Here is a 14,871-nt window from a genome sequence, read left to right on the forward strand (position 1 = left end):
GGGATTGAAATTTGGGATTTTGGGATTTTGGGGTTTGGGAATTTGGGAATTTGGGATTTTGGGGATTTGGGATTTTGGGGAATTTGGGGTTTTGGGGAATTTGGGGTTTTGGGAATTTGGGAATTTGGGAATTTGGGGTTTGGGATTTTGGGATTTGGGGATTTTGGGGTTTGGGGATTTTGGGATTTTGGGGATTTGGGATTGGAAAAGGGATTTGGGGATTTGGGATTTTGGGATTGAAATTTGGGATTTGGGGAATTTGGGATTTTGGGAATTTGGGATTTGGGATTTTGGGAATTTGGGATTTGGGGATTTGGGATTTTGGGGTTTGGGATTTTGGGGATTTGGGATTTTGGGGAATTTGGGAATTTGGGATTGGGGTTTGGGATTTTGGGGATTTGGGGATTTTGGGGTTTGGGGATTTTGGATTTTGGGGATTTGGGATTGGAAAAGGGATTTGGGATTTTGGGATTTGGGAATTTGGGATTTGGAATTGGGATTTGGGATTGGAAAAGGGATTTGGGATTTTGGGGAATTTGGGGATTTGGGGATTTGGGATTTTGGGATTGGAAAAGGGATTTGGGATTTGGGGATTTTGGGAATTTGGGGATTTGGATTGGGATGGAATTTGGGGATTTGGGATTTGGATGGAGATTGGGATTTGGGATTTGGGATTGAGATTTGGGATTTAGGATTTGGGATTGGGATGGATCCATTTGGGATGGATTTGGGATCATTTTAGGATCATTTTGGGGTAATTTTGGGATCATTTTGGGATCCCCACCTGTCGGAGAGGCTGAGCAGGGATGGATTTGGGATTGTTTTAGGATTATTTTGGGATGGATTTGGGATAATTTTGGGATCCCCACCTGTCGGAAAGGCTGCGCAGGGATCGGGATGGATCCATTTGGGATTTTTTTGGGATCATTTTGGGATTTTTTTGGGGTGGATTTAGGATGGATTTAGGATTATTTTGGGATGGATTTAGGATCATTTTAGGATTATTTTGGGATGGATTTGGGGTAATTTTGGGGTCCCCACCTGCCAGAAGAGCTGAGCAGGGATTGGGATGAATCCATTTGGGATTTTTTTGGGATGGATTTGGGGTGGATTTAGGATTATTTTGGGATGGATTTAGGATGGATTTAGGATGGATTTGAGATAATTTTAGGATAATTTTGGGATCCCCACCTGCCGGAAGGGCTGAGCAGGAATTGGGATGGATTTGGGATTATTTTAGGATTATTTTGGGATGGATTTGGGGTAATTTTGGGATCCCCACCTGCCGGAAAGGCTGAGCAGGGATGGATTTGGGATTGTTTTGGGGTCGATCCATTTGGGATTTTTTTGGGGTGGATTTAGGATGGATTTAGGATTATTTTGGGATGGATTTAGGATCATTTTAGGATTATTTTGGGATGGATTTGGGGTAATTTTGGGGTCCCCACCTGCCAGAAGAGCTGAGCAGGGATTGGGATGAATCCATTTGGGATTTTTTTGGGATCATTTTGGGGTGGATTTGGGATGGATCCATTTGGGATCCATTCGGGATGGATTTAGGATGGATTTAGGATCATTTTAGGATGGATTTAGGATAATTTTGGGGTAATTTTGGGATCCCCACCTGTCGGAAGGGCTGAGCAGGAATTGGGATGGATTTGGGATCATTTTAGGATTATTTTGGGATGGATTTGGGATCATTTTGGGGTAATTTAGGAGCGTTTTGGGGTAGTTCCATTTGGGATTTTTCTGGGATCGTTTTGGGATGGATCAGGATGGATTTAGGATCATTTTAGGATGGATTTGGGATTGTTTTGGGGTAGATCCATTTGGGATTTTTTTGGGATCCTTTTGGGATCCATTCGGGATGGATTTGGGATGGATTTCGGATGGATTTAGGATAATTTTAGGATAATTTTGGGATCCCCACCTGTCGGAAAGGCTGAGCAGGGATGGATTTGGGATTGTTTTGGGGTAGATCCATTTGGGATTTTTTTGGGATTTTTTTGGGATGGATTTGGGGTGGATTTAGGATCATTTTGGGATAATTTTGGGATCCCCACCTGCCGGAAAGGCTGCGCCATCTCCCTGAGGAACCTCTTGGCCGCCTGCACTGCTTCATCCACCGTCAGGTTCAGGTGAGACTCACTCAGGTGCTCCTGGATCCACCTGGGCAGCTTGCCGCGCTTGTCGGCTCGGGCAAAGCGCTGAGAGGGGAGAAAAATCCCAAAAATGACCCTAAATCCCACAAAGTGACCCCAAATCAGCCCAAATCCCCCAAAACTGACCCAAAATCAGCCCAAAAGTGACCCTAAATGCACCAAAAGTGACCTCAAATCACCTCAAATCACCCCAAACTGACCCAAAAAACACTAAAAGTGACCCTAAATCCCATAATGATACCCTAAATACCAACAAAGTGACCCCAAAAGTGACCCTAAATCCCACAAAGTGACCCCAAAAGTGACCCAAAAGCTCCTGGATCCACCTGGGCAGCTTGCCGCGCTTGTCGGCTCGGGCAAAGCGCTGCAGGGGGAGAAAAATCCTAAATGTGATCCTAAATCCCAAAAACTGACCCAAAATCAGCCCAAAAGTGACCCTAAATACACAAAAAGTGATCCTAAAAACTATAAAACTGACCTGAAATCCTACAAAGTGAACTGAAATCACCCCAAAAGTGACCCTAAATACACCAAAAGTGACCCCAAAAACCCCAAAAGTGACCCCAAATACCCTAAAAGTGACCCTAAATACCAAAAAGTGATCCCAAAAGTGACCCAAAACCCCTAAAAGTGACCCCAAACTGACCCCAAATCCCACAAAGTGACCCCAAAAACCCTCAAAAGTGACCCTAAATACACCAAAAGTGACCCTAAATCCCAAAAAGTGACCCTAAAAACCACACAGTGAACTGAAATCACCCCAAAAGTGACCCTAAATCCCATAAAGTGACCCTAAAAACTACAGAAGTGACTCCAAAATACACCAAAAGTGACCCTAAATCCCACAAAACTGAACCGAAATCACCCAAAACTGACCCCAAATCCCATGAAGTCACCCTAAATCACCCCAAAGTGACCCTAAATGCAACAAAAGTGACCCCAAAAACCCCAAAAGTGACCCCAAAAACCCCAAAAGTGACCCTAAATACCCCAAAAGTGACCCTAAATACCAAAAAGTGATCCCAAAAGTGACCCAAAAACCCTAAAAGTGACCCCAAACTGACCCCAAATCCCACAAAGTGACCCCAAAAACCCTCAAAAGTGACCCTAAATACACCAAAAGTGACCCTAAATCCCATAAAGTGACCCCAAAAGTGACCCTAAATACCATAAAGTGACCCCAAATCAGCCCAAATCCCCCAAAACTGACCCAAAATCAGCCCAAAAGTGACCCTAAATACACCAAAAGTGACCCTAAATACACCAAAGTGACCCAAAAAAACCCAAAAGTGACCCTAAAAGTGACCCTAAATCCCATAAAGCGATCCTCAAAACCACAGTGACCCCAAACTGACCCAAAAAACCCCAAAAGTGACCCTAAATCCTAGAAAACTGACCCCAAATCAGCCCAAATCCCACAAAGTGACCCTAAATCCCATAAAGTGATCCCAAAAACTACAAAAGTGACCCCAAAAGTGAATCTAAAACCCAAAAAGTGATCCTAAAAACTACAAAAGTGACCCTAAAAACCCCAAAAGTGACCCCAAAAGTGACCCTAAATACCAAAAAGTGACCCCAAAAGTGACCCTAAATCCCAAAACTTACCCCAAAGTGACCCAAAAACCCTAAAAGTGAGCCTAAATACACCAAAAGTGAACCTAAATCCCACAAAGTGACCCTAAATCCCACAAAGTGACCCCAAACTGACCCAAAAAACCCTAAAAGTGACCCTAAATCCTATAAAGTGACCCCAAAAGTGACCCTAAATCTAACAAAGTGACCTCAAAAACCCACAAAGTGACTACAAATCCCACAAAGTGACCCCAAAAATGACCCAAAAAACCCCAAAGTGACCCTAAATACCCCAAAAGTGACCCTAAATACCCCAAAAGTGACCCTAAATAGCCCCAAAAGTGACCCTAAATCCCAAAGTGACCCAAAAGCTCCTGGATCCACCTGGGCAGCTTCCCGCGCTTGTCGGCTCGGGCAAAGCGCTGGGAGGGGAGAAAAATCCCAAAAGTGATCCTAAATCCTAGAAAACTGACCCCAAAGTGACCCAAAAACCCTAAAAGTGACCCTAAAAGTGACCCTAAAGACCCAAAAGTGACCCTAAATACCAAAAAGTGATCCCAAATCCTACAAAGTGAACCTAAAAAGCTCAAAAGTGACCCCGAAAAGTGACCCGAAATCACCCCAAAAGTGACCCTAAATGTCAAAAAGTGACCCCAAAAGTGACCCTAAATTCCATAAAGTGATCCCAAAAGTGACCCAAAAAACCCCAAAAGCAACCCTAAATCCCAAAAAGTGACCCTAAAAACTATAAAACTGACCTGAAATCCTACAAAGTGAACTGAAATCACCCCAAAAGTGACCCTAAATACACCAAAAGTGACCCCAAATCAGCCCAAATCCCCCAAAACTGACCCAAAATCAGCCCAAAAGTGACCCTAAATACACCAAAAGTGACCCCAAATCATCCCAAAAGTGACCCAAAATCCCAAAAAGTGACCCTAAATACACCAAAGTGACCCCCAAAACCCCAAAAATGACCCCAAAAACCCCAAAAGTGACCCTAAAAACCACAAACTGACCCCAAAAGTGACCCCAAATCCCACAAAGTGACCCTAAAAACCAACAAAGTGACCTCAAAACTGACACGAAATCACCTCAAATCCCCCAGAACTGAACTGAAATCACCCAAAACTGACCCCAAATCACCCCAAATCACCCCAAAACCGACCAAAAACTGACCCCAAATCCCATAAAATGACCCCAAGTCCCCCAAAACTGACCGAAAACTGACCCTGAATCCCATAAAATGACCCAAAATCACCCCAAATCACCCCAAATCCCCCCAAAATCACCCCAAACCCCAGAAATCCTACAAACCTTGTCAGCACAGACCATGATCCCATAGTCAGTTTTGCCTCTCAGGGCTCTCCCCACACACTGAGCCACCCCAAAGTGACCCCAAAATGACCCCAAATCACCCCAAATACCCCCAAAGTGACCCCAAATCCCATAAAATCACCCCAAAGTGACCCCAAATCCCCCAAAATTGACCGAAAACTGACCCCAAATCCCATAAGATGACCCCAAATCCCCATAAAATGACCCCAAATCCCCCAAAACTGACCGAAAACTGACCCTGAATCCCATAAAATGACCCCAAATCCCCCCAAATCCCACAAAATCCCCCCAAACCCCAAATCCCCAAATGACCCCAAATCCAAAACCCCAAAGTGACCCCAAATCCCCAAACACCCCAAAGTGACCCCAAATCCCAAACTGACCCAAACCCCCAAAACCCAAAACTGACCAATCCCATAAAATGACCTCAAATCCCCCAAAACTGACCGAAAACTGACCCCAAATCCCATAAAATGACCCCAAATCCTACAAAATGACCCCAAATCCCACAAACCCCACAAACCTTGTCAGCAAAGACCATGATCCCATAGTCAGTTTTCCCCCTCAGGGCTCTCCCCACACACTGGGCCACCCCAAAGTGACCCCAAAGTGACCCAAAGTGACCCAAACTGACCCCAAATCCCCCCAAAGTGACCAAAAACTGACCCCAAATTCCCCCAAAGTGACCCCAAATCCCCCAAAACTGACCGAAAACTGACCCCAAATCCCATAAAATGACCCCAAATCACCCCAAAAAGACCCCAAATCCCATAAAATCACCCCAAAGTGACCCCAAATCACCCCAAAGTGACCCCAAATCCCATAAAATGACCCCAAATCACCCCAAAGTGACCCCAAATCCCCCCAAAGTGACCCCAAAGTGACCCCAAATCACCCCAACTCACTCCAAAATGACCCCAAATCCCATAAATTACCCCCAAACTGACCCCAAATCACCCTAAAGTGACCCCAAATCCCCCCCAAATCACCCCAAATCCCAGAAATCCACAAATCCTACAAACTGTAGCACAGACCATGATCCCAAAGTCAGTCCCCCAGTCACCCCAAAGCCACCCCAAAGTGACCCCAAATCACCCCAAAGTGACCCCAAATCACCCCAAAATCACCCCAAAGTGACCCCAAATCCCCCAAAAGTGACCCCAAATCACCTCAAATGCCCCAAAACTGACCCAAAACTGACCAAAAACTGACCCCAAATCCCATAAAGTGACCCCAAATCACCCCAAAATGACCCCAAATCCCCCCAAAATGACCCCAAATCCCATAAAATGACCCCAAATCACCCCAAAGTGACCCCAAATTGCTCCAAACTGACCCCAAATCCCCCAAAACTGACCGAAAACTGACCCTGAATCCCATAAAATGACCCCAAATCCCCATAAAATCCCCCCAAAATCACCCCAAATCCCCCCAAAATCACCCCAAATCCCCCCAAAATGACCCCAAATCCCCCCAAACCCCAGAAATCCTACAAACCTTGTCAGCAAAGACCATGATCCCATAGTCAGTTTTGCCTCTCAAGGCTCTCCCCACACACTGGGCTGAGTGTCTCATGGCATCGAAAGTCAGGAATTCTCCTTCCCTCACCTGGAGTTGTTCCCGAAGGAATTCCAGACGGGCCTGGAATGGAGGGTTTGGGGTGGAGAGAGGGGAAAAAAAACCCTAAAGAGCTCAAAAAAAATCCCTAAAGATCCCAAAAAAGAGCCTAGAGATCCCATAGAGATCCCATAGATATCCCAGAGACCCCAAAAAAGGCCCTAAAAACCCCAACAAAGACCCAAAAAAGCCCAAAAATGAGCCCAAAAACCCCAAAAAACACCCTAAAGACCCCAAAAAAGACCCTAAAGACCCTAAAGACCCCAAAGACCCAAAAAAAGACTCTAAAAACCCCAAAAAAGACCCTAAAGACCCCAAAGGAGACCCTAAACACCCAAAAAAGACCCTAAAGACCCCAAAAAAGACCCTAAAAACCCAAAAAAGACCCAAAAAAGCCCAAAAATGACCCCAAAAACCCCAAAAAAGACCCCAAAGACCCCAAAAAAGACCCTAAAGAACCCAAAAAACCCCTAAAGATCCCAAAAGAGACCCTAGAGATCCCATAGAGGACCCTAAACCCAAGACCCCAAAAAAGACCCTAAAGACCCCAAAAGAGATCATAGAGACCCGAAAGACCCCAAAAAAGACCCTAAACACCCCAAAAAAGATCCCAAAAAAGACCCTAAAGAACCCAAAACCCCAAAAACCCAAAGACCCCAAAGACCCCAAAAAAGACCCAAAAAAGACCTTAAACCCCCCAAAAAAGATCCCAAAAAAGACCCTAAAGACCCCAAAAAATACCCTAAAAACCCCAATAGAGACAAAAAAACCCCAAAAAAGACTCCAAAGACCCCAAAAAAGACTCTAAAAACCCCCAAAAAGATCCCAAAAATGACTCTAAAGACCCCAAAAAATACAGCAAAGACCCAAAAAAGACCCCAAAAAAGACCCCAAAAGAGACCCTAGAGATCCTAGAGATACCCCAGAGACCCCAGAGATCCCAAAAAAGACCCTAAAGACCCAAAAAAAGCCTTTAAAGACCCCAAAAACCCCAAAAAAAGACCTTAAAGAGACCCTAAAGATCCCAAAAAAGACCCCAAAGAGACCCCAAAAACCCCCAAAAAGATCCCTAGAGATCCCAGAGACCCCATAGAGAGCCCAAAAGAGACCTTAGGGACCCCAAAGGCCCCAAAAAAGACCCTAAAAACCCCAAAAAACACATTAAAAACCCCAAAAAGACCCCCAAAACCCCAAAAAAAGATCCCAAAGACCCCAAAAAATACTCCAAAGACCCCAAAAAAGACCCTAAAGACCCCAAAAGAGACCCTAAAGACACGAAAAAAGACCCCAAAGACCCAAAAAGACTCTAAAATCCCCAATAGAGACCTAAAAACCCGAAAAAAGACTCTAAAAACCCAAAAAATACCCTAAAGACCTAAAAAAAGACCCTAAAGACCACAAAAGAGACCCCAAAACCCCCCAAAAAGAACCCAAAGATCCCAAAAACACCCTAAAGACCCCAAAAAAGACTCTAAAAACCCCAAAAAAGATCCCAAAAAAGACCCTAAAGAACCCAAAGACCTCAAAAAAGACCCCAAAAACCCCAATAGAGACCAAAAAACCCCAAAAAAGACCCCAAAAACCCCCAAAAATACCCCAAAGACCCCAAAAAAGACCCTAAAGACCCCAAAGGAGACCCTAAAGACACGAAAAAAGACCCCAAAGACCCCAAAAAAGATCCTAAATACCCCAAAAAAGACCCTAAAGACCCCAAAAAAGACCCTAAAAAGCCCAAAAAAGACCCCAAAAAAGACCCTAAAGACCCCAAAGGAGACCCTAAACACCCAAAAAAGACCCTAAAGACCCCAAAAAACACCCTAAAGACCCAAAAAAAGACCCTAAAAACCACAAAAGAGACCCCAAAACCCCCAAAAAAAGACCCTAAAAACCCCAAAAAAGACCCTGAAGACCCCAAAAAAACCCCTAAAGACCCCAAAGGAGACCCTAAACACCCAAAAAAGACCCTAAAGACCCCAAAAACCCCAAAAAAAGACCCCAAAGACCCCAAAAAAGACCCCAAAGACCCAATAAAGACCCCAAAGACCCCAAAAAAGACCCAAAGACCTCAAAAAAATCCCAAAAAAGACCCCAAAAAAGACCCCAAAGACCCCAAAAAAGACCCTAAAGAACCCAAAAAACCCCTAAAGATCCCAAAAGAGATCCTAGAGATCCCATAGAGATCCCAGAGATCCCATAGAGATCCCAGAGACCCCAAAAAAGGCCCTAAAGTCCCAAAAAAAGATCCCAAAAAAGACCATAAAGACCCCAAAAACCCCAAAAAAAGACCTTAAAGAGACCCTAAAGATCCCAAAAAAGACCCCAAAGAGACCCCAAAAACCCCAAAAAAGATCCCTAGAGATCCCAGAGACCCCATAGAGAGCCCAAAAGAGACCTTGGGGACCCCAAAGGCCCCAAAAAAGACCCTAAAAACCCCAAAAAACACATTAAAAACCCCAAAAAGACCCCCAAAGACCCCAAAAAAGATCCCAAAGACCCCAAAAAAGACCCCAAAACCCCAAAAAAGACCCCAGAGACCCCAAAAAAGACCCTAAAGACCCCAAAGGAGACCCTAAAGACACGAAAAAAGACCCCAAAGACCCCAAAAAAGATCCTAAATACCCCAAAAAAGACCCTAAAGACCCAAAAAAAGACCCCAAAGACCCAAAAAGACTCTAAAATCCCCAATAGAGACCAAAAAACCCCAAAAAAGACTCTAAAAACCCAAAAAAGATCCCAAAGACCCCAAAAAAGACCCCAAAGACCCCAAAAAATACCCTAAAAACCCCAAAAAAGACCCAAAAGACCCCAAGACCCAAAAAAGACCGTAAAGACCCCAAAAAAGATCCCAAGGACCTCAATAAAGACCCTAAAAACCCAAAAAAGACCCTAAAATCCCCAAAAAGGAGCCTAAAGACCCCAAAAAAGACCCCAAAACCCCCAAAAAAGACCCTAAAAACCACAAAAAAGACCCCAAAACCCCCAAAAAAAGACCCCAGAGACCCCAAAAAAGACCCCAAAGTCCCCAAAAAGACCCTAAAGACCCCAAAAAAGACCCTAAAAACCCCAAAAAGACCCCAAAGACCCCAAAAAAGACCCTGAAGACCCCAAAAAAACCCCTAAAGACCCCAAAAAGGACCCTAAAGACCCCAAAAAAGACCCCAAAGACCCCAAAAAAGATCCTAAATACCCCAAAAAAGACCCTAAAAACCCCAAAAAGACCCTAAAGAGCCCAAAAACCCCCAAAAATACCCCAAAGACCCCTAAAAAGACCCTAAAAACCCCAATAAAGACCAAAAAACCCCAAAAAGACCCTAAAGACCCCAAAAAAGACTCTAAAGACCCCAAAAAAGACTCTAAAGACCCCAAAAAAGACCCTAAAAACCACAAAAAAGACCCCAAAACCCCCAAAAAAAGACCCCACAGACCCCAAAAAAGACCCTAAAGACCCCAAAGGAGACCCTAAACACCCAAAAAAGACCCTAAAGACCCCAAAAACCCCAAAAAAGACTCCAAAGACCCCAAAAGAGACCCCAGAGATCCCATAGATATCCCAGAGACCCCAAAAAAGGCCCTAAAAAGCCCAAAAAAGACCCAAAAAAGCCCAAAAATGACCCCAAAAACCCCAAAAAAGACCCCAAAGACCCCAAAAAAGACTCTAAAGACCCCCAGGGACCCCCAAAAAGACCCCAAAGACCTCTAAAGACCCCAAAAAAGACCCAAAGTCCCTAAAAACCCCCAAAAAGACCCTAAAGACCCCCAGGGACCCCAAGAAAGACCTCAAAGACCCAAAAAAGACCCTAAAAAACCCAAAAAAGACCCCAAAAAAGACCCTAAAGTCCCCAACGGAGACCCTAAACACCCAAAAAAGACCCTAAAGATCCCAAAAACCCCAAAAAAGACCCTAAAACCCCCAGAAAAGATCCTAAAACCCCAAAAAAAGACCCCAACGACCCAAAAAGACTCTAAAATCCCCAATAGAGACCAAAAAACCCCATAAAAGACTCTAAAAACCCCAAAAAAGACCCTAAAGACCCCAAAAAAGATCCCAAAAAAGACCCTAAAGAACCCAAAGACCTCAAAAAAGACCCCAAAAACCCCAACAGAGACCAAAAAACCCCAAAAAAACCCTAAAGACCCAAAAAAGACCCAAAAAAAGACCCTAAAACCCCCAAAAAAAACCCAAAAAACCCCAAAAAATCCCCCAAAGACCCCAAAAAATCCCCCAAATTCCCCCAAATCTGCTCACCTTGAGGATTCTGCTCTGAGTGTAAACATAAGGAACTCCAAACATGATCACAGCTCGGCCGTAGTGATGGACTGAGGGGAAAAAGGGGTCAGGGAACCCCAAAAATGGCATAAAAGTGGCCAAAAAATCGCCCCAAATATGCCCAAAAATGCCAAAAAAAATCCCCAAAAATGTACCAAAAAGTGCCAAAAAAATCCCCAAAAAACCCCAAAAACTGCCCCAAAAATAATCCAAAAAGTGCCCAAAAAATTGATTCTAAAATCCCCAAAAATCCCCCAAAAATGCCCAAAAAAGTGTCCCAAAAATGCCCCAAAAATGGCCAAAAACTGCCCCAAAAATGGTCCAAAAAGTGTCCTAAAAATGGCCTAAAAGTGTCCCAAAAATGCCCCAAAAATGGCCTAAAAATGCCCCAAAAATGCCCTAAAAGTGTCCTAAAAATCCCCAAAAGGTGTCCTAAAAATGGCCTAAAAGTGTCCCAAAAATGCCCTAAAAGTGTCCTAAAAATGGCCTAAAAGTGTCCTAAAAATGCCTCAAAAATGCCCCCAAAAGTGTCCCAAAAATGGCCTAAAAGTGCCTTAAAAAGTGTCCTAAAAATCCTCAAAAATGTCCCAAAAATGCCAAAAAAAATCCCCAAAAATCCCCCAAAAAGTACCCTAAAAATGGTCTAAAAGTGTCCCAAAAATGCCCTAAAAGTGTCCTAAAAATGGCCCAAAACTGCCCCAAAAAGTGCCAAAAAGATCCCCAAAAAACTGCCCCAAAAATGGCCTAAAAGTGTCCTAAAAGTGTCCTAAAAATGCCCTAAAAGTTTCCCCAAAATGTCCTAAAAATGTCCTAAAACTGCCCCAAAAAGTGCCCCAAAAATGCCCAAAAGTGTCCCAAAAATGGCAAAAAAGTGCCCCAAAAATGTCCCAAAAAGTGCCCCAAAAATGTCCCAAAAAGTGCCAGAAAAATCCCCAAAAACCCCCAAAAAGTGCCCCAAAAATGTCCCAAAAAGTGCCAAAAAATCCCCAAAAAACTGCCCCAAAAATGCCCAAAAAATGCCCTAAAAATGGCCTAAAAGTGTCCTAAAATGCCCTAAAAATGTCCCAAAAAGTGCCCTAAAAATGGCCTAAAAATCGCCCCAAATATGCCCAAAAATTGCCCAAAAATGTCCCAAAAAGTGCCCTAAAAAGTGTCCTAAAAATCCTCAAAAATGTCCCAAAAATGCAAAAAAAAATCCCCAAAAATCCCCCGAAAAGTGCCCTAAAAATGGTCTAAAAGTGTCCCAAAAATGCCTTAAAAGTGTCCTAAAAATGGTCTAAAAATGGCCTAAAACTGCCCCAAAAAGTGCCCCAAAAATGCCCAAAAAAGTGTCCCAAAAATGGCCAAAAAGTGCCCCAAAAATGCCCAAAAATTGCACCAAAAATGTCCCAAAAAGTGCCAGAAAAATCCCCAAAAACCCCCAAAAACTGCCCCAAAAATCCCCCAAAAATGCCCAAAAAAGTGTCCCAAAAATGGCCTAAAACTGTCCTAAAAATCCCCCAAAAATGTCCCAAAAAGTGCCCAAAAAATCCCCAAAAATCCCCAAAAAATGGCCCCAAAAATGGCCTATAAGTGTCCTAAAAATGGCCAAAAAGTGTCCAAAAAATGTCCTAAAACTGCCCCAAAAATGGCCTAAAAATGCCCCAAAAACTGCCTCAAAAATGGCCTAAAAGTGTCCCCAAAATCCCCCAAAAATGTCCCAAAAAGTGCCCCAAAAAATCCCCAAAAAACTGCCCCAAAAATGCCCAAAAAGTGTCCCAAAAATGGCCTGAAAGTGTCCTAAAAATCCCCCAATTTATTCTAAAACTGCCCCAAAAATCACCCAAAAACTGCCCTAAAAATGGCCTAAAAGTGTCCCCAAAATGCCCCAAAAATGACCCAAAAAATCCCCAAAAAACTGCCCCAAAAGTGTCCTAAAAATCCTCCAAAAAGTGCCCAAAAAATCCCCCAAAAATCCCCCAAAACCCCCCAAAAACTGCCCCAAAAATCGATTCTAAAATCCCCCAAATCCCCCCAAAATTCCTCAAATTTATTCTAAAACCCCCCAAAAACCCCCAAAAATCCCCAAAATCCCCCAAACTGCCCCAAAAATCCACAAAAATTCATTTTAAAATCCCCCAAAATCCCCCCCAAATCCCCCCAAAATCCTCCAAACCACCCAAAAACCCCCAAACTTCCCCAATAACCCCCAAAAATCCCCAAAAATTTTCTAAAACCCCCAAACTACCCCTAAAACCCCCAAATCCCCAAAATCCCCCAAACTTCCCCAAAATCCCCCAAAATCCCCCAAATCCCCCCAAAATCTGCCCAAAATCCCCAAACCCCCAAAATCCTTAAAATTCATTTTAAAATCCCCTAAAATGCCCCTAAACCCCCAAAATGCCCCCAAAACCCCAAAAATCCCCCCAAACCCCCAAAATTTATTCTAAAATCCCCCAAAATCCCCTAAACTCCCCAAAATCCCCAAAATCCCCAAAATCCCAATCCCCCAAATCTGCCCAAAATCCCCAAAACCCCAAAATCCTTAAAATTCATTTTAAAATCAACCCCCAAAATCCCCAAAATCCCCCAAAACCCCCAAAATCCTCCCAGGAACCCCAAAAACCCCCCAAAATCCCCCAAAAATCCCAAATTTCCGACCGAAGTCGATGCCCTCAGACACTTTCCCTCTGGCCACCGACAGCAGCACAGCGCCTCGGCCGTTCTCACAGGCCTGGGGGGAAAAATTGACCCAAAATTTGGGGGGAGAGACCCCAAAATTGGGGGGAGAGACCCCAAAAATGAGGGTGGATTTTTCCCCCCAAAATCCCCCCAGAATTTATGCCAAAATTCCCCAAAATTCCCATCCGAAAGCCCCGAAATTGCCCCAAAAAATCCCCTGAAATTCTCCAAAAATCCTCCAAATTCTCCCCCAAAATCCCATCCAAAATCCCCTAAATTCTCCTCCAAATTCTGCTCCAAATTCCTCTCCAAAATCCCCTAAATTCCACTCCAAAATCCCCCAAATTCTCCTCCAAAAATCCCCCAAATTCTGCTCCAAATTCCTCTCTAAAATCCCCTAAATTCTCCTCCAAAATTCCCCCAAATTCCACTCCAAAATTCCCCAAATTCTGCTCCAAAAATCCCACAAATTACTCGCCAAATTCCCCTCCAAAATCCCACCCAAAAATCCTCCAAAAATCCACCCCAAAAATTGGGGGGAGAGACCCCGAAAATGAGGGTGGATTTTTCCCCCCAAAATCCCCCCGAATTTATTCCAAAATTCCCCAAAATTCCCATCCAAAAGCCCTGAAATTGCCCCAAAAAATCCCCTGAATTCGCCAAAAATCCCCCAAATTCTGCTCCAAATTCTGCTCCAAAATCCCCTCGAAAATCCCCTAAATTCCACTCCAAAATTCCCTAAATTCCACTCCAAAATTCCCCAAATTCCTCTCCAAAATTCCCCAAATTCTCCTCCAAAATTCCCCCAAATTCCACTCCAAAATTCCCCAAATTCTCCTCCAAAAATCCCACAAATTACTCGCCAAATTCCCCTCCAAAATCCCACCCAAAAATCCTCCAAAAATCCACCCCAAAAATTGGGGGGAGAGACCCCAAAAATGAGGGTGGATTTTCCCCCCCAAAATCCCCCCAGAATTTATGCCAAAATTCCCCAAAATTCCCATCCAAAAGCCCCAAAATTGCCCCAAAAAATCCCCCGAAATTCGCCAAAAATCCCCCAAATTCTGCTCCAAATTCCTCTCCAAAATCCCCTAAATTCCACTCCAAAATTCCCCAAATTCTCCTCCAAAATTCCCCAAATTCCACTCCAAAATTTCCCCAAATTCCACTCCAAAATTCCCCAAATTCTGCTCCAAAAATCCCACAAATTACTCGCCAAATTCCCCTCCAAAATCCCACCCAAAAATCCTCCAA

General features: G+C 43.9%; 1 protein-coding gene across 1 annotated transcript in view; it reads right to left on the reverse strand.

Moving 5' to 3' along the window:
- LOC146424027 (general transcription and DNA repair factor IIH helicase subunit XPD-like) overlaps nucleotides 1–14,871 on the reverse strand; it is a 58,259-nt gene that overhangs the window by 4,991 nt on the left and 38,397 nt on the right. The window contains exons 19-23 of the mRNA XM_085044022.1: nucleotides 13,597–13,669; nucleotides 10,936–11,006; nucleotides 6,570–6,713; nucleotides 2,413–2,526; nucleotides 2,064–2,207 (exon numbers count right to left, since the gene is read on the reverse strand). Of these exons, the coding sequence (XP_084900148.1) occupies nucleotides 2,064–2,207; nucleotides 2,413–2,526; nucleotides 6,570–6,713; nucleotides 10,936–11,006; nucleotides 13,597–13,669 (546 nt within the window). The remainder of the gene's footprint in view (nucleotides 1–2,063; nucleotides 2,208–2,412; nucleotides 2,527–6,569; nucleotides 6,714–10,935; nucleotides 11,007–13,596; nucleotides 13,670–14,871) is intronic.

This window comes from Lichenostomus cassidix, unplaced genomic scaffold, assembly GCF_008360975.1.
Source record: "Lichenostomus cassidix isolate B80296 unplaced genomic scaffold, HeHo_3.0 HiC_scaffold_35, whole genome shotgun sequence".
NCBI classification, from domain to species: domain Eukaryota; kingdom Metazoa; phylum Chordata; class Aves; order Passeriformes; family Meliphagidae; genus Lichenostomus; species Lichenostomus cassidix.